We start from the raw sequence: 26,553 nt of genomic DNA on the forward strand, positions 1-26,553 counted from the left end.
TATGTGAACTGGCACCATAGAGAGCAGGTTACAATCTCCTGTCATGTGAATTGTTGAAACCCACATCCAATTCACCCAGCCTCAAACTCTCTAAAGCACCCAAACACCCCCACACCGTTGAAAAATTACTCTCATGGCCTGTGGGACAAAAAATGTTAAACTTACCCTGATGTTCTCTCATTATAACATTTTTGATCTAACCAAACTACTCCCAGATACTTAATTTAGTCAACAGTAAAGACATCCAACAGGAAAAAAAAAACACATACTGGAGAAGAAATATTGTTTGATATAATTCAGCAATTATATATAAATCCATGAATTGGTCTGGTCTGGAAGTTTCATGCAATCCACCAGAGCCAAACCTAGAACGCTTTCCTTTAAACCATAAAATGATTTTAGAGCATTATCAGTCCAAGAGCAATTACAAAGGAAATTATCTGACAGACCTGAACAGCTAAATTCCACCCCGAGGGCTTAGCTACTTAGTAAATATTGCAACACCACCTGAAATCCTGATAAAGAACTATTTCCTGAGCTATGTTCACTTCAAGGAAAGAAAAAGAAATCAATGTTGTCTCCTGCTGCTTTCTACCGCTAAAGCAAACACATTTTTCCTATATTTAGGGAAAACCATTATGTTATAATATCTCTAATGAGGGCTTATTGCTCAAGTCCAGGTACAATATTGCCTATGCCACATGCAGAAAAACAGGCTTCTAATTACCTAAGCCAGCGCTTGCCACAATCCTAATTTATTCAGCAATAACAGTGTTGGGATTTAGTCCAACCGAAATGCTATCTCATTATAAATAATTCTGCTCTACAATGACATGTCACCCCCAACTCAATACACACAAATCAGCAGGTTCACAGACATCAATGAATGCCAGTTTTGGCATTAACAACACATGCAGTTAAAAATAGTCACCTCATTTTCATTGCATTTAACTGAGCAGATTTTGGTAATCTTAACTTAAAGGAACACTAAAGGAAAACATATCTTTTGGTAAAATGACAAACATGTTATACTTACCTCCACTGTGCAGCTCGTTTTGCACAGGGTGTCCCCGAACCCAGTCTTCTGGGGTTCCTCTGCGGCTGTCTCGGCTCCTCCTCGCAAGAGCTTTCCACCTTCATGCGAGCTCCCTTGCATGGTGGAAAGCTCTTGCGAACGTGCTCCCATGATACAGCGGCGGCCATAGCCGATCACTGTATCACTCGGTCCCGCCCCCGGTGCGGCGCATCATTGGATGTGATTGACAGCAGCGACAGCCAATGGCTGCGCTGCTATCAATCCATCCAACTTAGCCGATCAACAGCCACAGACTGAGAATCGAAGAGGATGACGGGGACGAGCGTGGGACTTTCGAGGGTCAGGTAAGTAAAACGGGGGCTCGGTTCCGTCAGGTGTTTTTTCACCTTAATGCATAGAATGCATTAACCTCCCTGGCGTTATGATTATTTCAGATTTTAGGTGCTGAAAGCGGTACCATTATTTTGCATGGAAATTTGGCGTTTTATATTGTAGGCCTGCAATTCTTAGGAATAACTCACTTAAATCTGTCCAAACAAGAGTCTAGTAGACATCCCTGGCTCCCTGCTGAGAGTGGCTCACATGTGGATTTTCTGAACACAAGTGGAATTTTGAATTAAACTGAATGAGTTAAAAAACAGGAGTTGAAAACAAGAGTTAAGACAGGAGTCTTCTAAACTGTAAGTAACATCTTAAACTTCATACAAGTAATTATATTGTAACTGGGAAATGAGTGCTAGCAGGGTTGAAGGTTTTTCTCAGTGCACAGTGTACCACATGTATGCAAAATTGGTGCAACAGCTCCAGGATGGATACTGCTGTGACAGATGTGAGCAGGTTGCCCTTCTGGAAGCTCATATTAGAGATCTGGAGGAGCAAGTTGCAACACTGGGTAGAAAGGACAACCTTGAAAGGGGTCCTCTGCTCGCTGAGCAGGTGGTCAGTAAGGTTGATGTGGAGGGTGGAGGGGAAAGTCAGGATTATCAGATAGGGAGATGGGTTAATGTAGTTAGAGCGAGTGGAAGGGGCTTGCAGAAAAGGAAGGCCAGTCCTGTATTTGTGCATCAAAACAAATTTACCAAGTTGGGTGAAGATGTGGAGGTGGCAAACACAGGGGTGGCAGCCCTAGATGTTACTGCTACCCCTAACAGCCGGGAGAGCAACCCATCTAGTAGAGGTGGGGAGGAGAGTGCAGCTAGGCCTAGACAGTTGGTGGTAATAGGGGATTCTATAATCAGAAGGACTGATAGAATAATTTGTCGCCAGGATCGCCTCAACCGAATGGTTTGCTGTCTCCCTGGTGCCAGGGTTCGGCATATGGTTGACCGGGTGGATAAATTACTGGGAGGGGCTGGGCATGACCCAGCTGTCTTGGTCCACGTTGGAACCAATGACAGTATACATGGAAGGTGTAGGCTCCTTAAGAATCAATTTAAAGAACTAGGCTGCAAGATGAAGGGAAGGACCTCCAAGGTGATATTCTCTGAAATATTGCCTGTGCCATGCGCAACACAGGAAAGGCAGGGGGAGATTAGAGAGCTGAATGCATGGCTAAAGACCTGGTGTAGGAAGTAGGGATTTGGGTTTCTAGAGCACTGGGCTGACTTTTCATTGGGATGCAACCTATATGCTAAAGACGGTTTGCACTTGAATGGAAGGGGGTCTGCTGTGCTGGGGGAGAGGTTTATGGGAATGCTGGAGGAGTATTTTTAACTAGACTTGAGGGGGGAGGGTGAACTAGAATTACATCAGGCACACAGGTCAGTTAGGGGTCAGACATTAATGGAGAGTGGAATGGGGATAGATGGGGGGAGGGCTATGGTAGGTGACAAGAAAGTTCCCATGTTGCAAACAGTCATTGGAAATTATAGTGCCATTTGTACTACTAAAAATTATATGAAAAACACCAGAGAAAAATGTAACAATACATTTAAGTGTTTTTTCACCAATGCCAGAAGTCTGCCAAGCAAAACAGGTGAGTTAGAAGCTCTGGTGCATGAGGAGAGCTATGATGTAATCGGTATTGCTGAAACTTGGCTTCAATCCTCACATGACTGGGCTATTAATATTCCTGGCTATGCTCTCTTTTGGAAAGACAGGGTAAAAAGGAAAGGTGGAGGGGTCTGTCTCTATGTGAGAAGTGACCTCAAAGCAAGCGTGAAAGAGGACCTGGTTGATGGAGAGTGTGATGAGGCTGAAGCATTATGGGTGGAACTGCATACAGATATGCGTAGTTCAAAGTTAATCATTGGCAGGGCCGATCCTAGGCAGGGTGCACAGGGTGCATTGCACCCAGGCACCTGCAGAGGTAGGGGCGCCAAACATCCAACAGACTCTCTAACAGAAGCCCTCTCTGTGTCCATCACAGAAGCCCCCCTCCAGATCCCAATAAAGTACTCTGCTTCTCTTTCTGTATTTTGTTTATTGTTAAGTGATCATGTAAGGATCCCAGGTTAATGAAGACTTTGTGGGGGAGCATCTCTGTGTTTGAGTCATTGCCATAGAAACATTTGTAAAGGGGAGGAGTTAGTAAAATAAAGACACCCATGTGGGGGCACCAAAGATATTTCTGCACCCAGGTGCCTGTGACCCTAGGATCAGCCCTGCGTAAAAGAACCTTTTTCTAAGTCAGAGTGACTTGAGTCGCTTCTATTAGACCGGTTCCATTAAATAGAGTGAAGCGTGACTTGTCAGGTGGCTGAGTCGCCTGACGAGTCGCCCCTGTGTGAACCGGCTCTACAAGTGCACTGCAAATGCACTTGAAAGTGCACTTGGAAGTGCACTCGCTGTAAGTCTGAGAGGTAGATCTGAAATACTGTAAGGGGAAGCTCTGCTGATTTCATCATCCAATCATGTGCAAGCTAAAATGCTGTTTTTTTTTCCTTGCATTTCCCTCTCGGATTTACAGCGACTGCATTTCCAAGTGCACTTTCAGTGAACGTTCAAGTGCACTTGAAGTGCGAAGTGGATTTGCCTTTTGTAAATAACTCCCAATATGTTTCCCCAGCTCTTTCTTTTTAGTACCACTTACTTTACCAGCTTTTTGTTGCCCCTCCTCAAATTTTTTGAGCTGTGCTGCTGCCATCAATTTCAAAATGATCTTATTTTTTCTTAAAATTGTAAATTTTCTCAGTTTAAACATTTGATATGTTTATTATTTTCAGTTGCAAATAAAATATGGGTTAATGAGATTTTTTAATCATTGCATTCTGTTTTAATGTAGATTGTACAAAGTGTCCTAACAATTTTTAAATTGGGGTTGTACTTTGATTAGAATAAAAATGTTATTAGAGTAGAATTTTCAGAGAGGCAGGGATCATGTGATAGCATGGGGGTTTGTGGACATAAGGGGACCTTCCCCACCATCAGGTACTTCTCGGTTTAGTGCCCCTCATTTGAGGAAAAACACAGACACTGTGAAAAGTTTACAAGTGTAGCACTCTTCCTCTTTGGGGGGTGAGGAATAAACCCCTAAGCAGGATGGCAACTAACATTTCAATCTCCAGGTCTAGTTCTTGATGTAGGATGAAGTGAAAAACAAGTTGAGGGACATTCACTTTAGTCTTTTAAGTCTTTTTTGCTGAAGTCAATTCTAGGAGAGTGGGTTTAGTGGAACAGGGTGCCCTAAAACAGTACAAAACAGAACAAGCATTCTAAAAGTAGTAGTAGTAGTATTAGTATTATTATTGTGGGAACTAGCCAAAGTATAGTGCTTGAAGGAATTAGCCACTGGCATAAATCTTCTTTTTAAGGGGTTTTCTTGCCCACTCTTATTAAAACAAAGTTCAAGTTCAACACAAGGATAACCACGTTTTTTTTTTCCAGCATGTCTCTTACATAAAATAAATACATATTTAGCCTCCTGGCTTTTACTTGCAGCACTACTGCTCTGGCCTTACATATCAGGCCCTTTGTGTGTATCTTTCAGACAGTCTTCTTACAGAGGCACTATGCTCTCATGTACACTCTGAATACCTTGCAGTACAGCACTGGCCCCCACCTTGGGTAAAGACTTCCTCTCTTCCCCAGATAGGGAAAGGGAGTAACCGCTCCAGATAGATATGTTTGGTAATTAGTCCCCTCTCAGAAACAATGGGGTCCTCTCTTCCCCTGGTGGAACTCTGAACTCTAGACGACTCTGTAACAAAATACCCGCGTACACCTGCAGAATCAATGTGCTAGTTTCTGCAAAACCTGGACCTTGGTTTGAGGACTTTATCTCTCCCAAGTCTTTATGAAGTCTCCAGGCTCCAGGAACCAAACCAGATTTTAGCAGGCATCCTGGGCCCCCTGGATGAAAACCCTGGGTGACATTAACCCTTTTCATACCATGATGGCACAGCACTGTCACAACATACATACGGTCACTTCCCAAACCATCTATAAACTTTAGAATTGATACTAATCCTGTCATCTATATTGGTGTAATGGATCTACCCAATGAACACAAGTCAAGAAATAGTGAGAAATATTAGCAAAATTATATAGTTTACTAAAGTGCTGTATACCTGCTTTTTCGCCGCCCCCTGCAAAGTGCCGCCCTAGGCCTGGGCCTTGTCGGCCTAGGCCATAATACATCTCTGTGTACCCCATGGTAGTATCCAGGTTCATATGCCTTTTTTTCTAACTATAGTTTATCAGCCCTACAAAAGGAATACATTGAATATTAAGATTTTTTCCACATATGCTTCAATCAGATTCAAGGTACTGTGTTATTTTCTGAATTTTAAGGACATTTTATGAAATTGGTCACAAATTGAACCCAGGCGGATTTGCTCACCCCTAATCTGTAGTGGTCATTTATAGTTTAAGAAAGAATATACAGCTTTTCCACTACTTATCTGAGAATAAATCATTCAATTGGGTCTGTTTGTGATTTGCAAGTAAACATTAATTATGCTACTAGCATCCTAACCTTCTGAACAAATAGTATAAACATATTTATAATAAATGAACACTCAGGGCCATATTCAGAAAGAACTGTGGCGGCGTAACGTATCGTCTTTAAGTTACACCGCCGCAAGTTTTCCTCGTAAGTGCCTGATTCACAAAGCACTTGAGTATAAACTTGCAGCGGAGTAACGTAAAGACGTCCGGCGCAAGCCCGCCTAATTCAAATGGGGCGTGTACCATTTAAATTAGGCGCGCTCCCGCGCCGGACGTACTGCGCATGCTCCGTTTTGAAATTCCCGCCGTGCTTTGCGCGAAGTGACATCATTTTTTTGAACGGCGATGTGCGTAACGTACTTTCGTATTCCCGGACGTCTTACGCAAAAAAATAATTTTTTGAAATTCGACCCGGGAACGACGGCCATACTTTAACATGGCTTGTCTAAAGTTAAGCCATATTAAAGCAGGCTTAACTTTGCGACGGGAAAAAACGACTAGCGACGACGTAACGAACGCGAAAACCTTCGTGGATCGCCGTAAAAGCTCATTTACGTAACCGACGCTGGAAAACGATGCAAACTCCACCCATCGGCGGCCGAAGTATTGCATCCTGAGATCCGACGGTGTAAGTCAATTACACCTGTCGGATCTTAGGGCTATCTATGCGTAACTGATTCTATGAATCAGTCGCATAGATACACTCAGAGATACGACGGCGTATCAGGAGATACGCTGTCGTATCTCTTCTGTGAATCTGGCCCTCAATTTTTAAGGCAGATTAATAATGACAAAAAAAATCCACATTACTAGCACCTGTGCTTGAACTGTGGAGGTTAGAATCAACCGAGAATATTAATAATAAAATACTCATATGGACAAACATGGCTATGTCATTTGTAAATATGATGTTACTAGGCAAGATACTCTTTGAATATGTATGGTTGTTTCTTTAACCAACTGAATGCATGCGTACAGAAGGTAGGCTGTAGTTTTGAACCAAATACTAAAGTAAAATGCCAGAGGATGCATCTCATAAATAATTCACAGCATAGCCTTGTAGGAAAATAATAGCACCATATAAAACTAAAGTGCAGCCACGGACAGCATACACCTAACGCATAATGCAGTAAATAGTATGATGAGCATGGGTAAAATGCAGTAACCCAGAGCAACTAACTAGAAGTCACCTCTTTTGTATCTTTAATAAACTGAATCCGATTGGATTACTATACCCTGCAAATAATGTACTATATATACAATAATACTAGAAATAATACAGTAATGCCCAAAATGCGGAGATTAGGAAAGAAGGTCACCTATTAATCTAAGGCAATGTGATAAAATATAAATATGTTTTGTCTTTTCATATAGGTGTTATTTTCAGGATAAAACAGTCTACATACTTTTTTTTTGCAAAGTGTGAACACAAGAAAACTGAACTAATGAAAGTTTTGCTGGTTCACAAATATCATCCATAGCATTTATTAAATGAGACAAGATACAGCAAAATATACACAGTTGACTCCTTAACGTCTACAGAATGTCACTTAGATTAAAGAAGGAGACATGGAAAGCAGGCACTGTCCTTTTTTGAACTTGAACAGTACGATAGGTGTAAGGAGTGCTAGCTTTAGATAGTGATGGATGAAAAGAAATATTCTTGAAACAAAATTTGATATGTATGTTTCTTTGCCAGTTCAGCAATCACTTGGGACCTCAAGTTCCAGATGAAAGACTCCCATATGCCAGCGCAAATTGTTAACCAGTAAGGCATAGTACAGCTTCCGGACACATTGTTTTCTACTTTCTATGTGATCTTCAAATCACTGACCAGACTGACATGGGTTTGAATCTGATTTGCTGCCAAACGCATTGCTGTATCCATCTCTGTATATAAAGTGAAAATGCTTTGTTGATGCCCTAGTACAGTTTTTAGACCCAATCTCAATGCCTGGTGTCTGTTTTGGAGGAAGGGAGAGAAAGCTGTAATTAGATAAACACCACTGCAAGAGAAAAGCCACTCAATTAACAGAAATTGGGCTAATAAAATACTGTGGCTCCCCAAAGATTAATCTGAATTTAAAAGCCTTTTCTAATTTACAGTCGAAGCACAAGCACAAATGTGGCATTTCATTTACAAGCTACATAAACTCATCTTTTTTTAGCAAATGTTGGGACAGTTGAACGAAGTTACATTTCTTGACTGCAATACCCTGAAACAATTTAGTGTTCTTGCTATAAAAACAGAAGAGTGAGAAAAAAACAACATTTTATAATGTAGGTAACAGTGTTAGAAATATTGCATTAACTATTGTACATTTATTCAATATCCTTACACGTAGTTCAATATGTTTAGGTGTTTTAAGTGTGTACAGTAATGCCCCGTACACACAATCGAAAATTCCGACAGCAAAAGTCCGATGTGAGCTTTTGAACGGAAATTCCGACTGTGCGTATGCTCCATCCGACTTTTGCTGTCGGAATTTCTAGCAAAAAAAGATTGAGAGCTGGTTCTCAAATTTTCAGACAGAAAAGATTCCTATCATCTGTAGCAATTCCGACGCGCAAAATTCCGACACATACTCGAAAACAATTCGACGTATGCTCGGAAACATTGAACTTCATTTTCTCGGCTCGTCGTAGTGTTGTACGTCACCGCGTTCTTGATGACCGTGTGTATGCAAGCCAAGCTTGAGCGGAATTCCGTCGGAAAAACCATCCAAGGTTTTCCGACGGAAAATCCGATCATGTGTAGTACGCGGCATTAGGCCTGGATGTATGTAAGACAACACCGAAAGGGGTCTAGGACAACCAAATTTGCACAGGCTGTCCCTTCTATAATTTGATGTAAGCAAACTAGAAGGATATATCTGTAGACATAAGTTTGTATGGGCCCACAGAGTTTCTTTTTGTTTTTTACACTACAGGTAAACTGCAGCGCATAGATGCATAGGAAGGATTTTCAAATTGCATGAAGATTACAGTTACATATTTTATGTAAGATGTATGGAACTATGAAGCTATAAAGTTCTGTATTCACAGTAAAAGGATCAGTATGCATCTATAGGAAATTTAGCCTTGGCTACAACTTAAAGGAGGTATTTTTTCTGTGCAAACACTGTCCTCATTTACAATTCAAGTGCGGAAAGGTTAGAACTCCTGTCTTGATTTTACTGCTATTTGGGGATGTGCTAGAGATATCTTCTCTTTTCCTCACTATGTAAGTGAGGAAAGATCTATGTAAAAGAGCCTCAGATAGTAGTTACAACTTAACAGGTGTTTAACCCTTACCCAACCCATTAAAAAAAGTTTGGGCTGGACATACACTTTAACATTTCACTAGTTATAGTTACAAAGATACCCTTGTAGTAATATTTCTACAACTAGATATTACGGGGCAGATCCACAGAGCAAGTACGCCAGCGTATCTACTGATATGCCGGCGTACTTTCAAATTTCCCGCATCGTATCTTTAGTTTGAATCCTCAAACCAAGATACGACGGCATCTGGGTAAGATCTGACATGTGTACGGCTTCGTACGCCTTCGGATCTTAGATGCAATACTTCGGCGCCCGCTGGGTGGAGTTTGCGTTGTTTTCCGCGTCGGGTATGTAAATTAGCGATTTACGACGATCCACAAACGTACGCACGGCCGTCGCATTTTCTAACGTTGTCTGTAGTGGGTTTTTTACGGCATATAGTTAAAGCTGGTATTTTGCGGCGTATAGATAGACTTGCCATGTTAAGTATGGCCGTCGTTCCCACGTCGAAATTTGAAATGTTTCTTTTTTTTCCGTAAGTCGTTCGTGAATAGGGATGGACGTAACTCACGTCTAAGTTAAAAAAATGACGTCCTAGTGACGTCATTTAGCGCAATGCACAGCGGGAAATTTCGGAACGACGCATGCGCAGTTCGTTCGGCGCCGGGACGCGCTTCATTTAAATGAACCACGCCCCCTACCCGCTGATTTGAATTCCGCCGCCAGAAATACCCTTATGCCGTCGTAACTTAAGGCGCAAATTCAATGAGGATTCGAAGATCCGCCAGGTAAGGTACGGCGGCGTAGCGTATCTCTGATACGCTGCGCCCATCTAATTATCTGTGTTTTCTTCCTGTGGTTTCTTCCATGAGTTTTAATGTCACTTTAGGACATAAACATGTGGGAAGAACCGCAGTGTGTGGTGGGGAAAACAGGTACCCATCCAACCAGTCAAATACGTGCAGTGGCTGAGGAGCAGCAAAGAGGCCTTTTTAACAGATGGGTCCCCAGAAAGGTAAAGTATAGCGCCTCTTTTTTTTTGCAGATATCTAATTCTTTACAAGTGACACTGTGCTGACAGGGTTGTTTTAAAGAATAATTATACTTTTATATAGTTATCCTTATGGTTAGCACCCCAGCCAACGCTATGCAGTGGTATACTCCCTTGTCAAGGCTTTTTGAACTGCCCTAATATAAAAACTGAACTACTTAGCTAGTGGAGAACCTAGGCTAAATAGCCTGAATACAATACATGAATCAGAACATGGTCATTTTAAAATGTACTGGTATTATTTTTTTAGGTTATAGGGAAATAATGAAAAATGGTGATTGTACCTAAGCAGTGTCCTGAAAGAAGCACTGCTTTCTGTGCCTGCTAGGCTCATGAGATTTGGCAATGTCACTATTGTGCCGCTTGTTTGCGATGAATCTGTATTGCATGCATCTTCTTGTTTTTGCTTGGTTTATTCTGTGGAGCTGTGCTTTGTGAACCTTCTGCTGCTTCTTTGTTTTAATTGAAGCAATCTAGCATGTACAGAGTTATAATCGGGGCAGGAGACATCCTTTTGACAGTGTAAGAAATATATGCAGAACACAAGAGTATTACAGTGCCTGCACTAAAGAGGAAAATAAGACATAATATTGCTACACAAGTCTTTATCATAAACAGGTAGGGTGAAAGAAACACATGAAAGGAGGAAAAAGAAACCATAAACCAGCAATGACAATGGTGGGTGAAATTTCTTGCTTCTGTTATCTAGGTTTTATGTCTTTCATTGAGCTATATAGAGCTACAAAATTAAGTTTCAATGAAAAAAAGGCTTGCTTGGTAGTGAGTAAGAGGGGAATTAGAAGAGTTCACAAGTATCCATATCTTTTCAAAATTATTAGGGAACCCTCTGGCTTAATTAGTCAGTCTGTATAGCTGTAAAGCTTGGTTTATCACCCTCTTTCAGTCACAGATGTGTATGAGAGCAGTGTTCATCCATTGTAAGACCACTTTATTTTTCACAAAAGTACAGTAAATGGGTAAATTGCTTTTTAGCAGAGCTCATTTCAATCTCTCCCAGAAGACCCAACAAGCATCCCCCTGGAGTGCAATTCTCAGAGATAGAAAAGTTGTCAGATGTAAACTCTATGACTGCTGACGGAAATGGTCAGACTTTGTTACAAATCCAAATCATATGCAGCAGGTCACTCTCAGTTCTCTAACATTTACGACAAATAGGCATGTCACATTACTGCTGCTTCTTACATATTCCCAGCCAATTATCAGATCACCAGTCATTAGTGGACCGCTCTGACATGAGGAAACAAAGACCTATTCTTCAACCAAAAATGCCTCCCCCAAACATAAACATAATGCAGATCTATAGTAAAGCTGGTCATAGATTTTGGTGGCCCTCCAAGAAAAACCCAGCTTGACAAAAATCAAAGAAACATTCCACTAACTAGGTGGAAAATTACCAGCTAATCAGTATTTTATTGGATGCAGTCATTGTTGACCGGCACACCTGTAGTCAGGCAACTGTAGGTGTGGTGACTGTCTGAATACAATAGTCATCAGTGGAAGTGCCTCCATCCATTTTCTCTGTATGGATGGGGGGATCGAGTAATTGTATAGCATGCAAGCTGAATACGAGAAAACTGAGCTGTGCAAGGCTAGTATAAAGTGTAACTAAAGGCATTTTTCTTTAATTTTGGATTGAGTAAAGGAGGGTTATACTCTCTTTTTGTCACCTGTGTGCCATAAGGGAGATTTCCCTTCACTTCTTTCTCCAAAGCTAAAGCAAGAAGTGAAAGGAAATCCCTCCAAGGTGAGGAAATCCCAGTGCGTCACCAGAACTAGTGTCCCCAATGAAAGATTTTCCCTCCATCTCATGTCAACCCAAAATCGTTTTTTTTTTCACTTTAGATGCTAACAGTATAAAGGACAAATAGTGACAGTGAATCTTCCTAATGGGGGCACAGACAGCAATAAAAACTGACAGGTGTACTAATTCCTCTCCACTTTATCCAAAACAAAAAAAAAAAAAAAAAAAAAAAGGTTCTGCCTGGAATCCCGACAGCAGTCTCTCTTTTTTCCCCATCAGGAAAAAATCCTAGGGGAAAAACCGTTCGTCTGTATGGAATTCCGACGGGAAAAAAAACATGCATGCTTGGAAACAATGCAATGCATGCTCGGAAGCATTGAACTTGTTTTTCTCGCCTCGTCGTAGTGTTGTACGTCACCGTGTCCTTAACGCTCGAAAGTTCAGATAACTTTTGTATGAATGTGTGTATGCAAGGCAGGCTTGAGAGGAATTCCGTCGGGAAAACCATTGGGTTTTTTTTCTGACCGGAAAACTGCTTGTGTGTACGGGACAAAAGTCAGAAATGTGGAAAAGAGCGGCAGGGAAAAAGCAGGTATTACTGGTTACTAATTCTTTACTCTCTGCTTTTTTTTTTGCTCAGCTTCCAGAGCCTTAGGGCCTTTTTTAAAGTGTTTGTAAAGGCTGAAGGATTTGTACCTTCTTTAAACTTCTGTTTGCAGCAGCCCCCAGCCCCCCTAATACTTACCTGAGCTCCCTTTCAATCCAGCAATGTACACAACATTCTCAGCTCTCCAGGGACTCTCCCTCCTCATCGGCTGCTGTCAATTACAGCCAGTGAGCCAATGGGGGGGGGGGGGGGTGAACCGTGGCTCTGTGTCTGAATGAACATGCAGAGCAGTGGCTCGGGAGCATGCCTACTTTTGTACCCCCATTGCAAGCTACTTGTCGTGAGGGCACTTGACAGGAGCACCAGGCCGGGGACCCGAGAATAGGAAGATCAGGTCTGCTCTGTTCAAAGCCGCTGCACAGAGCAGGTAAGTATAACATGTTTGTTATTTCTTAAATGTTGTCTTTAAAATCACTTAAATGCTATATAACCATTTCTTATTTACATTAGTCCTTGTTTGACCTTCCCTTATTTATTACATTTGATTAAATATAATTACAATCCTAGGTACTTATATAGAAAGGTTACTGTGTTATTTACTGCAACAAAGAAACAGTATTTCCAACAATCCATTTAAGAACAACATATTGTCTGACTCAGGCCTGCCCTGAAGGTGTACCAACACATCACAAAGAATGTACATCAGAGGTGTAAATACATAGTGAATATTATGATGTCTAGGGACCAAGCTCTGTGGGACACACACCGCATGTAACTAAAATGCTCATATTCCAGTAATAGTAAGAATGGCGTCAGCAACAGGTCAGTTCTAGGCCATTGCCTTTGCTATTGTTACACAAGATGACATTCAATTCCTTAGAGCTTTATGCACTCTTTGAAATGAACAAAAGTTCAGAAATAGCAATTTTATAGTATGTAGATTGATTATTCTATAATTTTAATCGATCTTCATTATTACTGCACAATTGCACATTAATAGTGTAATAAGTTAAATACATTTCATTAAACATGATTTTTTTTAAAACTAAATTTGATAGTACGGTATGTCAATATGCTGTCAAATTATTGTCATTTGTAGTTGCACTGCATTGCTTTATAGAAATGGTTTGATGATTTGCTCCTATGTGGAACACTGTCTCCTTAATCATTATCCCCTTAAAATTTAGTATGATTCTTATGTAAACTGTCATTATATAAGTATTTATATTGGTATCTCAAGATCCACAATTTCAGGTACTGTGCTGAACTTACAAATTTGGTCAGTGCAGTAACTCGTTATCTGAGGATCAACCTGCAATGTAGGACTCATCGTCTCTCATATTCTATAACCACCGAAAAACCATCTGAAAAGCAGCATTTAATACAAAGCCTATCCTCTATGTCAGTGGACAGAGACTTGTATTAGTGATTTTTCGCACCACTGGCCTCCAGCCGTTTTGCTTTGCTCTCTGACCTCCAGAACACTCATTTATGGTTAATTTACCAAGTTACTTTTTCCCTGAAAAGTCCCAGCAACCAGATGTCACTGAACGGTAATTAGTAAAATATAATTGGCTTATGGGCAGGCAGTACTGTATTCCAAATATTTTACACTAAGGAGTAGGTAAAAGAAAAAATGTTGTTATTTTTTAGACCAGAATATGGACTTTGCAATTGCACATTCAAAAGCCCAACTCTATCCAAATAGTTTTTTTTTCTTTTCATTTCGGAGACATTTAGAAAGGGTAAATGCTTCAGTAAGGATTTAACTGCTGTCCAAGATCCTCTTGGGCAGATTCCCCAGAGAAGAAATGTGAGGACTGTTTTTTACTGGGAAAGGAAGGTACAAATGCTAATAATAACCTGACCATATGTTTCTATTCCTTCCACAGCAGTCCCTCAGCAGCACATACATACCTTTCCTTTACTGCTCCACCACAATGCTCAGCTGCCAGAAGCAAGAAATAGAAGCCCTGAATATGTTCTGCGTTCCAGAGTCTTAGGCCTCGTACACACGACCGAGAAACTCGATGGGCGAAACACATCGAGCTCCTCGTCGAGTTCCTTGTTAGGCTTGTCGAGGAACTCGACAAGCTTGCTTTGCGTACACACAGTCAAGCCAAAATTTCCTCGTTCTCAAACGCGGTGACATACAACACATACAACGGCAGGGGAAGTTCGATTCCACTGGCACAACCCTTGGGGCTGCTTCTGCTAATTTCATGTGTTTGCGTGTTAAATAAAAGTTTGGTAAGAGACGATAAGCACTTTTCAGTCTGTTACAGCTTTAAAAATGTGTTATCTCCATTACAAATGCTACTTTTACTCTCGTCTCATACTTTATTCTGAACATGCGAGGGTTTCTTAGCATACAGACGTCCGAGTTTCTCGTTGAAAACCAGCCAGTCGAGGATCTCGACGAGCCAGATCAGACTCCCGTCGAGAAAATAGAGAACTTGCTCTCTTTTTGGCTCGTCGAGGTTCTCGACAGTTTCCTCGACGAAAATGTACACACGACTGGTTTCCTCGGCAAAAAAATATCTCCCAGCAAGGTTCTTGCTGGTTTTTGCCGAGAAACTCGGTCGTGTGTACGAGGCCTCACACAAGGCTGAGGATTCTCTCTCCACCCAAATGTGACACTACTGGGCCAGTCTCCAAACCCAAAGTTGTCCCATATGAATAATAGAAATAGGGAAATCAGTCAAATTCTCCTCGATGCCTTTAAGTCCTGGCAGATGAACATAGCAAGGGGTTATAGAAAGGTATGTGTTGCTGGTGGTGGGGGTAACACAGGTCTGCTTTAATACTTTATGCAGTGTATCTCCACAAGGTACCCAACAGGTAATTTTTCAGGCTTTCCATTATTTTGCACAGGTGATTTAATCAGTTTCACTGCCTTAGTAATTACCATAGCTGTTTCATCTGAAGGAAATCGTGAAAACATGACCTGTTGGGGCGCCTTGAGGATTGGAGTTAAGAAACACTGCTCTAATGGTGCTACCAAATCCTTGTACCTTCTCACAAAATAGTGCTCAAATGTGTTATGTAAATTGTATTTGCCTCAGCCTTAAAACTTACATTTTTGCTTAGTAAAGACTTGATGACCATCCCTAAAAACGTCTAAAGCCTAATAGGAGTTCTATAATCACAGCACATGCTTTCATATTATAACTCAGCATTGTAATAGCAGTACAAACAATAGTTATTTTGACAATCCAGTATAAGATTTCCTAAAAAATCTTCTTCCATGTTGTGAGTGCTGCTTATCTGCTGCCCATCTCTTTCCACAACGTGCTGGACTTTTTGAATGCTATGAAGCTTCTCCTCTGCTATTTACTCTTAATTTCTGAGGACTACATATCCCATGGTACCTTGCTGTCTGCAAGCAGTGATTCCTATACTGACTCTACCTCCTGATACTCCTCCTCTCAGCACCTTAGTTTAGTGAATGATGTGAAGCTCTGCTGACTTCCTTCATCTAATCATAAGCAAGCAAACATACTGTTTTTTTGTGTTTTTCCTTGCACGTGATTGGCTATTCTTTGCAAAGTGATATTTAAACACATTCATTAAAGTGTTTGTTACCCCAACACTTCATATACAAGCGTGTGCAATTTTGAAGGGTGACATGTTGAGTATCTATTTACTCGGCGTAACTTCATCTTTCATATTATGCAAAAACATTGGGCTTACTTTAATGTTTTTTTTTTTTAAAAGCACAAAACTTTGCTAAAAAAGCATATATAATGTTTTGGGGTTCTATGTAATTTTCTAGCAAATAAATGATGATTTTTACATGTAGGAGAGGAATGTCAAATTTGGTCTGGGTGTTCCAGAACGCCTGAAGGTGCTCCCTGCATGTTGGGCCTCTGTATGTGGCCACGCTGTGTAAAAGTCTCACACATGTGGTATCGCCATACTCGGGAGGAATAGCAGAATGTGTTTTGGGGTGTATTTTGTGGTATGCATATGCTGTGTGTGAGAAATAACCTGCTAATATGAAAATGTTGTGAAAAAAATATATAAAAATAAAAAAAATCTTGATTTTGCTAAGAATTGTGGGTAAAAATTACAACTTCAAAAAACTCACAATGCCTCTTTCTAAATACCTTGGAATGTCTTATTTCCAAAAAGGGGTCATTTGGGGGGTATTTGTACTTTTCTGGCATGTTAGGGTCTCAAGAAATGAGATAGGCCGTCAGTACTTCAGGTGTGATCAATTTTCAGATATTGGCACCATAGCTTGTGGACGCTATAACTTTCACAAAGACCAAATAATATCCACCAATTTGTACTTATTTTTACCAAAGATATGTAGCAGTATACATTTTGGCCAAAATTTATGAGGAAAAATTACAAATTTGCTAAATTTTATAACAGAAACAAAGAAAAATGCACTTTTTTTTACAGAATTTTCAGTATTTTTTCTTTTATAGCGCAAAAAATAAAAAACCCAACAGTGATTAAATACAACCAAAAGAAAGCTCCATTTGTGGGGAAAAAAGGACAAACATTTCATTTAGGTACAGTGTTGTATGACTGAGTAATTGTCATTCAAAATGTGAGAGCACCGAAAGCTGAAAATTGGTCTGGTTATTAAGGGGGTTTAAGTGCCCATTGGTCAAGTGGTTAAGCTAGTGCATTGTTGGTTCACTTACCCTTTCCTTCCATTTCCCTTCTAATTTTTTTTTCTTTGTCTGAATTTCTCACTTTCTGTTCCTCCTCAGTAAGCTTTCCACAATCATCCGAACGGTAGAACATCAGCCAGAACAGCTTACTGAACACCTTACTGAGGAGGAACAGGAAGTGAGAAATTCAGACAAAGAAAACAAAGAAAAAAAACATTTAGAAGGGAAATGGAAGGAAAAGATAAGTGAACCAACAATGCACTAGCTTAAAGGAACCTATTTAGAAGATAAAAAAACAAACCTTTACAACCACTTTAACTAGCAATTTCTGTTTCAACTCAATTGTTGTGATACAATTCTACATCACTCGTGTCTGACCTTTTCCTGACTCATAGTACAGTAACTCTGGTTCTTCAAACATAAATACTGTTTTTTTGTGTTTTTCCTTGCACGTGATTGGCTATTCTTTGCAAAGTGATATTTAAACACATTCATTAAAGTGTTTGTTACCCCAACACTTCATATACAAGCGTGTGCAATTTTGAAGGGTGACATGTTGAGTATCTATTTACTCGGCGTAACTTCATCTTTCATATTATGCAAAAATATTGGGCTAACTTTAATGTTTTTTTTTTAAAAGCACAAAACTTTGCTAAAAAAGCATATATAATGTTTTGGGGTTCTATGTAATTTTCTAGCAAATAAATGATGATTTTTACATGTAGGAGAGGAATGTCAAATTTGGTCTGGGTGTTCCAGAACGCCTGAAGGTGCTCCCTGCATGTTGGGCCTCTGTATGTGGCCACGCTGTGTAAAAGTCTCACACATGTGGTATCGCCATACTCGGGAGGAATAGCAGAATGTGTTTTGGGGTGTATTTTGTGGTATGCATATGCTGTGTGTGAGAAATAACCTGCTAATATGAAAATGTTGTGAAAAAAATATATAAAAATAAAAAAAATCTTGATTTTGCTAAGAATTGTGGGTAAAAAATACAACTTCAAAAAACTCACAATGCCTCTTTCTAAATACCTTGGAATGTCTTATTTCCAAAAAGGGGTCATTTGGGGGGTATTTGTACTTTTCTGGCATGTTAGGGTCTCAAGAAATGAGATAGGCCGTCAGTACTTCAGGTGTGATCAATTTTCAGATATTGGCACCATAGCTTGTGGACGCTATAACTTTCACAAAGACCAAATAATATCCACCAATTTGTACTTATTTTTACCAAAGATATGTAGCAGTATACATTTTGGCCAAAATTTATGAGGAAAAATTACAAATTTGCTAAATTTTATAACAGAAACAAAGAAAAATGCATTTTTTTTTACAGAATTTTCAGTATTTTTTCTTTTATAGCGCAAAAAATAAAAAACCCAACGGTGATTAAATACAACCAAAAGAAAGCTCCATTTGTGGGGAAAAAAGGACAAACATTTCATTTAAGTACAGTGTTGTATGACTGAGTAATTGTCATTCAAAATGTGAGAGCACCGAAAGCTGAAAATTGGTCTGGTTATTAAGGGGGTTTAAGTGCCCAGTTGTCAAGTGGTTAAGCTAGTGCATTGTTGGTTCACTTACCCTTTCCTTCCATTTCCCTTCTAATTTTTTTTCTTTGTCTGAATTTCTCACTTTCTGTTCCTCCTCAGTAAGCTTTCCACCATCATCCGAACGGTAGAACATCAGCCAGAACAGCTTACTGAACACCTTACTGAGGAGGAACAGGAAGTGAGAAATTCAGACAAAGAAAACAAAGAAAAAAAACATTTAGAAGGGAAATGGAAGGAAAAGATAAGTGAACCAACAATGCACTAGCTTAAAGGAACCTATTTAGAATATAAAAAACAAACCTTTACAACCCCTTTAACTAGCAATTTCTGTTTCAACTCAATTGTAGTGATACAATTCTACATCACTCGTGTCTGACCTTTTCCTGACTCATAGTACAGTAACTCTGGTTCTTCAAACATAAATACTGTTTTTTTGTGTTTTTCCTTGCACGTGATTGGCTATTCTTTGCAAAGTGATATTTAAACACATTCATTAAAGTGTTTGTTACCCCAACACTTCATATACAAGCGTGTGCAATTTTGAAGGGTGACATGTTGAGTATCTATTTACTCAGCGTAACTTCATCTTTCATATTATGCAAAAACATTGGGCTAACTTTAATGTTTTTTTTTTAAAAGCACAACACTGCTAAAAAAGCATATATAATGTTTTGGGGTTCTATGTAATTTTCTAGCAAATAAATGATGATTTTTACATGTAGGAGAGGAATGTCAAATTTGGTCTGGGTGTTCCAGAACGCCTGAAGGTGCTCCCTGCATGTTGGGCCTCTGTATGTGGCCACGCTGTGTAAAAGTCTCACACATGTGGTATCGCCATACTCGGGAGGAATAGCAGAATGTGTTTTGGGGTGTATTTTGTGGTATGCATATGCTGTGTGTGAGAAATAACCTGCTAATATGAAAATGTTGTGAAAAAAATATATAAAAATAAAAAAAAATCTTGATTTTGCTAAGAATTGTGGGTAAAAATTACAACTTCAAAAAACTCACAATGCCTCTTTCTAAATACCTTGGAATGTCTTATTTCCAAAAAGGGGTCATTTGGGGGGGTATTTGTACTTTTCTGGCATGTTAGGGTCTCAAGAAATGAGATAGGCCGTCAGTACTTCAGGTGTGATCAATTTTCAGATATTGGCACCATAGCTTGTGGACGCTATAACTTTCACAAAGACCAAATAATATCCACCAATTTGTACTTATTTTTACCAAAGATATGTAGCAGTATACATTTTGGCCAAAATTTATGAGGAAAAATTACAAATTTGCTAAATTTTATAACAGAAACAAAGAAAAATGCACTTTTTTTTACAGAATTTTCAGTATTTTTTCTTTTATAGCGCAAAAAATAAAAAACCCAACAGTGATTAAATACAACCAAAAGAAAGCTCCATTTGTGGGGAAAAAAGGACAAACATTTCATTTAGGTACAGTGTTGTATGACTGAGTAATTGTCATTCAAAATGTGAGAGCACCGAAAGCTGAAAATTGGTCTGGTTATTAAGGGGGTTTAAGTGCCCAGTTGTCAAGTGGTAAAGCTAGTGCATTGTTGGTTCACTTAGCCTTTCCTTCCATTTCCCTTCTAATTTTTTTTTCTTTGTCTCACTTCCTGTTCCTCATCAGTAAGCTTTCCACCATCATCCGAACGGTAGAACATCAGCCAGAACAGCTTACTGAACACCTTACTGAGGAGGAACAGGAAGTGAGAAATTCAGACAAAGAAAACAAAGAAAAAAAACATTTAGAAGGGAAATCGAAGGAAAAGATAAGTGAACCAACAATGCACTAGCTTAAAGGAACCTATTTAGAAGATAAAAAACAAACCTTTACAACCACTTTAACTAGCAATTTCTGTTTCAACTCAATTGTTGTGATACAATTCTACATCACTCGTGTCTGACCTTTTCCTGACTCATAGTACAGTAACTCTGGTTCTTCAAACATAAATACGATGCTGAGCCACAAAGCACTCAAAGCGTACACAAAGATTTATCAAAATATCAAACGTCTATCTTATTGTAGCCTTTGCGTTAGAATATGCCAGGCTCGGACAATGATCTCAATAGCTCGGAGGGCTGTTTTGGATCTACTCTTGAGCTAGAATGTGTCAAGGTCAAAACAATGATTAGTGGACAATAACAAATGATAAAATACATATACTGTTATGCCCTGCACACACGATCGGTTCGTCTGATGAAAACTAACCGATGGATTTTTTCATCAGATATCCGATGAAGCTGACTTTCATCAGTCTTGCCTACACACCATCGGTTAAAAATCCGATCGTGTCAAACGCGGTGACGTAAAACACAATGACGTGCAGAGAAAAATTAAGTTCAATGCTTCCGAGCATGCGTCGACTTGATTCTGAGCATGCGTGAATTTTTGACGGATTTCCCCACAGACGATCGTTTTTTTCTATTGGTTTTTTAACCATCAGAAAATCTTAAAACAGGTTTTATTTTTTTTCACCGATGGGATAAAAAAAACAAACAACTATGGGGCCCACACACGATCGGTTCGTCCGATGAAAACGGTCCATCGGACCGTTTTCATCGGACGAACCGATCGTGTGTACAGGGCATTAGAGTCACCCCAATATAGCTCACTGTAGCTGTAGCCTGATCGTATGCAGTAACAGTGATAATGAAATGCAGTCGATGTGTAAATAAAAGTAACAAAGCTCATTTTAGTTGCTAGATATAATGAGCTATGTGTAATTGCATGTATTATTTCTCTAATAGAACCTTGTCTTAAGAGACATTCACTTGCAGACCAGAAATCTTTAATCATACAGGCAGAGGGAATTCAAAGTAACATTCTGAACTTTGAAGTGGAAATACAGTAGACACAATACATCAGAACACATATTTTATAGCTCCATCTGCAAGACATTTATTTTTACATGTTTTTATATATAGACTTGACTTACAATGCTTTTCTATAATGAGCTCACAGGAAGTACTGCACTATATGCTCTGGGAAATAAAGGGAATCATATAATAATGAAAATGTTCTGTCCATGTGTTATTATGTATAAGCAAGAGTCTACAGAAGTAACTACTTAGTGTGAATATCTCTGAAAGTTCATTCATTAAAGATGTAAATCATTGACCAAGTGTACGTGGCAGATGTTTATGGGGATATTTTAACATGCACAAAACCTGTACGATACAAATATAAAGTTGCAATGCAGGCATAGCACTATGGGGTTGATTTACTAAAACTATAGAGTGCAAAATCTGGTGCAGATGTGTATGGTAGCCAATTAGTTTCTAATTACAGCTTGTTCAGTTAAGCTTTGACAAAATTAAAACTGGAAGCTGATTGGTTTCTATGCAGAGCGACACCAGATTTTGCATTCTCCAGCTTTAATAAATCAACCCTATTAGCTAGATTCAGAAAGATTTACGCCGGCGTATCAGGAGATACGCCGACGTAACTCTGAATCTGCACCGTCGTAAGTTTAAGTGTATTCTCAAACTGAGATACACTTAAACCTAGCTAAGATACGACAGCCTGCGCCGTCGTATCTTAGGGTGCAATATTTAGGCTGGCCGCTAGGTGGCGCTTCCGTAGAGTTTAGCATAGAATATGTAAATGACTAGTTACGCCTATTCACGAACGTACGTGCACCCGTCGCAGTAAAGATACGCCGTTTACGTAAGGCGATTTCAGGCGTAAAGTTATTCCATCAAAAAGCTGGACTAGTCAATGTTAAGTATGGCCGTCGTCCCGCGTCGAAATTTGAAAATTTTACATCGTTTGCGTAAGTCGTCCGTGAATAGGGCTGGACGTAATTTACGTACACGTCGAAACCAATACGTCCTTGCGGCGTACTTTGGAGCAATGCACACTGGGATATGAACACGGACAGCGCATGCGCCGTTCATAAAAAACGTCAATCACGTCGGGTCACCCTCCATTAACATAAGACACGCCCCCCCATCCTAATTTGAATTAGGCGCGCTTACTCCGGCCCCATTTACGCTACGCCGCCGCAAGTTAGGAGGAAAGTACTTTGTAAATACAGTACTTGCCTCTCTGACTTAAGGCGGCGTAGCGTAAATACGATACGCTACGCCGCCTTAAAGTTGCGGCTCTATCTGAATCCAGCTATATGTCTATATGATGGACATTAGCATACTTTGTGTCAAAATGACCCTTTAAAACCATCACATGACTGCTTTCATCTCTCTTTCTTGCATTTTACAGGTGGTCAGGAGGCATTGAATCACCTCCTTGTTTCCTGCTTTAACCTCTTAAACCTGGCACTAGCGTGACCACGTGCATTGCACATAGTTGTAGGGAGTTTGCAGGATGGCACTATTCACTTGAAAGGGTTGCAATCAGTGGGTTCTATGCCCACTGAAAGTGACAGGGAGTTTAATTCTTGCCACAGCCCTGGCATGTGTATACCCCCAGCCACTGCCTCTGCAGCTAAAGGAAATAGCCATTGGGGAAGCATGTCACAACCACAGGATTTTACCTCTTCAAACCTTAACTATAATGAGCCCTTTTAGAGGTCCTGTCACTACAGGGTCAAAACAAAAAATAAATTACTATTAAAATAAAGACTCTGGCCCAGATTCTCGTAGAATCGCGCAAAACTGTGCGGGCGTAACGTATCTCATTTATGTTACGCCGCCGCAAGTTTTACAGGCAAGTGCTTTATTCACAAAAAGTTGCGGCGGCGTAGCTTAAATCACCCGGCGCAAGCCCGCCTAATTCAAATTAGGCGGGTAGGGGGCGTGTAGTATTTAAATTAAGCGCATTCCCGCGCCGAACGTACTGCGCATGCGCCGTCCGTAAAATATCCCAGGGTGCATTGCTCCAAATGACGTCGCAAGGACGTCATTGGTTTCGATGTGAACGTAAATGGCGTCCAGCCCCATTCACGGATGACTTACGCAAACAACGTAAATTTTTTAATTTCGACGTGGGAACGACGGCCATACTTAACATTGGTTGCCCCCCATATAGCAGAGGCAACTTTACGCCGGGCAAACCTAACGTAAACGTCGTAACTTCACTGCGTCGACCGCGCGTACGTTCGGGAATTCGCGTATCTAGCTAATTTGCATACTCGACAGGGAAAACGACGGAGGCGACACCTAGCGGACAAAAAAAAAATTGCATTTAAGATCCGATGGCGTAAGAGCCTTACGTCTGTCGGATCTAATGGATATCTATGCGTAACTGATTCTAAGAATCAGTCGCATAGATACGACAGCCCAGATTAGGACTTACGACGGCGTACATGGCGTTGCGCCGTCGTAAGCCCTTTGAGAATCTGGGCCTCTATACCTAGCTTTCCTGTTGCCCGTGTGCTCAAACACTGCTGAGATTCTTCTCTTCAGTTGCTGTATATATTTAATAATTTCAGGTGTGTAGAATGCTTGCTTCTCCACGTCATGCTGTGGTTCCTCCCACCTACCTGTATGTCACTACAGGATGAACAAGTCGGTAGGGAGAGCCACAGTATGCAGAAGGGTAAGTAGGCATTTGACCCACCTGAAGGACTGAAAACTTGAAGCAGCCATAAAGCAGCATCATGGTAGTTCTTGGACACATAGGATGCCACAAGTGTAAGTATAGACCATCTTCTTTTACAAGTAATTTTTATTTCTAAGGACAAGATCATTTTAAGGTTACAGGGCCAGATTCACAGAAGAAGTACGCCGGAGTATCTACTGATACTCCGGCGTACTTTCAAATTTGCCGCGTCGTATCTTTAGTTTGAATCCTCAAACCAAGATACGACGGCTTTTGGCTTCGATCCGACAGGCGTACGGCTTTGTACGCCGTCGGATCGTAGGTGTAATACTTCGGCGGCCGCTGGGTGGAGTTTGCGTCGTTTTCCGCGTCGGGTATCTTAATTAGCTCTTTAAGGCGATTCACGAAGGTACGCGCGGCCGTCGCATTCTCTTACGTCGTCGCTAGTCGGCTTTTCCCGGCGTATAGTTAAAGCTGCTATTTCTTAGCCTATCTTTAGACTTGCCATGTTAAAGTATGGCCGTCGTTCCCACGTCAAATTTTAAATCTTTTTGCGTAAGTCGTCCGTGAATAGGAAAGAACGTAACTCACGTCGACGTTCAAAAAATTACGTCGGTGCAATGTCATTTTGCGCAAAGCACTCTGGAAATTTCAAAACGGAGCATGCACAGTACGTTCGGCGCAGGAACGTGCCTAATTTAAATGATCCACGCCCCATTTGAATTAGGCGGGCTTGCGCCAGAGGGATTTACGCTGCGCCGCCGCAACTTTACAGGCAAGAGCTTTGTGAATCAAGCACTTGCCCGTAAAACTTGCGGCGGTGTAACGTAAATGCGATACGTTACGCCGCCGCAGATGTCTGTGAATCTGGCCCACAGTGTTTTCTATTTTACAGTTTTTCACTTTTGGCTGTGTGCACAGCAGTAAAATAATTTCCTTTCAATAAGTTTTTATTGAGATTTTCAATAAGGTTACAGCAATTTCATAGCAATAAGCACAACGTATGCATCTAGAGGAAGTTCATAACATTTGGCAGTAATAGCAGAAATTAATAAGAAGATCATAAAAACCGATCCCGGGGGGGGGGGGGGAATCATGGAATGGAACAGTCTGATATATGAGAACCGTCAGACTGATAATGTCAAAATCCTTAAATAAAGGAACCAGTCCCTAGTCTGGTCCGGGACTCTAAGCAGTAAAATAATTTAATGATTGCTTTAAGAATTATATTATGGTTCATTGCTGTTGGTAAAGAAAAACAGAAAGGGAAAACTCTGCAGTCTCTTCATTCTATTGGATTTTTATTTCTGTGTTTACAATAAAAGCAATGAAGTCATAACAGCCATTCCGATCCCCCTTCCATCACATCATTCAAGGAAAAGTGAAAAATTTTGAATCTGATTGGTTGCATATGGGTTGATTTACTGATCAGCTTCTAACTTTAGCTTTTTAAATTAAAGTGGATGTAAACCCCAAAATTGTATTTATTTATTTTGATGTCATGTTTATCATATGTTATGTTATGTTTATCATAATATGAGGTGATCCACAGTATAAAAAGTGAGAAATCCAACCCTTCCCCCACATAACACATCCTGGTAATATACAATGACCTGTGGATCACCTCATATTATGATAAACATAACATAACATATGATAAACATGTCCAAGCTAGATATGTAAATAACTAGTCACTCAAAGCAAGGAGAGAGGAATAGACTTTGGGGCAGATCCTCAAAGATCTGCACCGGCGCAGAGTATCTAAGATACGCTACGCCGCCGTAACTTACCTGGCTTTGGTTTGAATCCAGAAAGAATTCACGCCGTAAGTTACGGCGGCGTAGTGTATTTCTCGCGGCGTAAGGGCGCGGAATTCAAATGCGGCGAGTAGGGGGCGTGTTTCATTTAAATGAAGCGCGTCCCCGCGCCGAACGAACTGCGCATGCCCCGTCCATCAAAACTCCCAGGGTGCATTGCTCCAAATGACGTCGCAAGGACGTCACTGTTTTCGTCGTGAACGTAAATGGCGTCCAGCCCCATTCACGGACGACTTACGCAAACGACGTAAAAATTTCCGAATTAGACGCGGGAATGACGGCCATACTTAACATTGAGTACGCCACCAGATAGCAGCTTTAACTATACGCCGGAAAAAGCCAAACGGAAACGACGTAAAAGAATGCGACGGCCGCTCGTACGTTCGTGGATCGTCGGAAAAAGCTAATTTGCATACTCGACGCGGATTACGACGTGA

At 40.5% G+C, this 26,553-nt stretch overlaps 1 protein-coding gene across 2 annotated transcripts in view; it reads right to left on the reverse strand.

The window, feature by feature from the left end:
* Nucleotides 1–26,553, reverse strand: part of GRM3 (glutamate metabotropic receptor 3) — a 337,193-nt gene that overhangs the window by 60,512 nt on the left and 250,128 nt on the right. Inside the window, exon 4 of one of the 2 annotated variants that reach the window (XM_040343434.1) lies at nucleotides 7,372–7,884. The exons of the other annotated variant lie outside the window; for it this stretch is intronic. Within the exon in view, the coding sequence (XP_040199368.1) occupies nucleotides 7,871–7,884 (14 nt within the window). The 3' untranslated portion in view covers nucleotides 7,372–7,870. Of the gene's footprint in view, nucleotides 1–7,371; nucleotides 7,885–26,553 lie in introns of those variants that run through there. 2 annotated transcript variants of the gene reach the window in all.

The sequence above is a fragment of the Rana temporaria genome, chromosome 3 (genome assembly GCF_905171775.1).
Source record: "Rana temporaria chromosome 3, aRanTem1.1, whole genome shotgun sequence".
Taxonomy (NCBI): domain Eukaryota; kingdom Metazoa; phylum Chordata; class Amphibia; order Anura; family Ranidae; genus Rana; species Rana temporaria.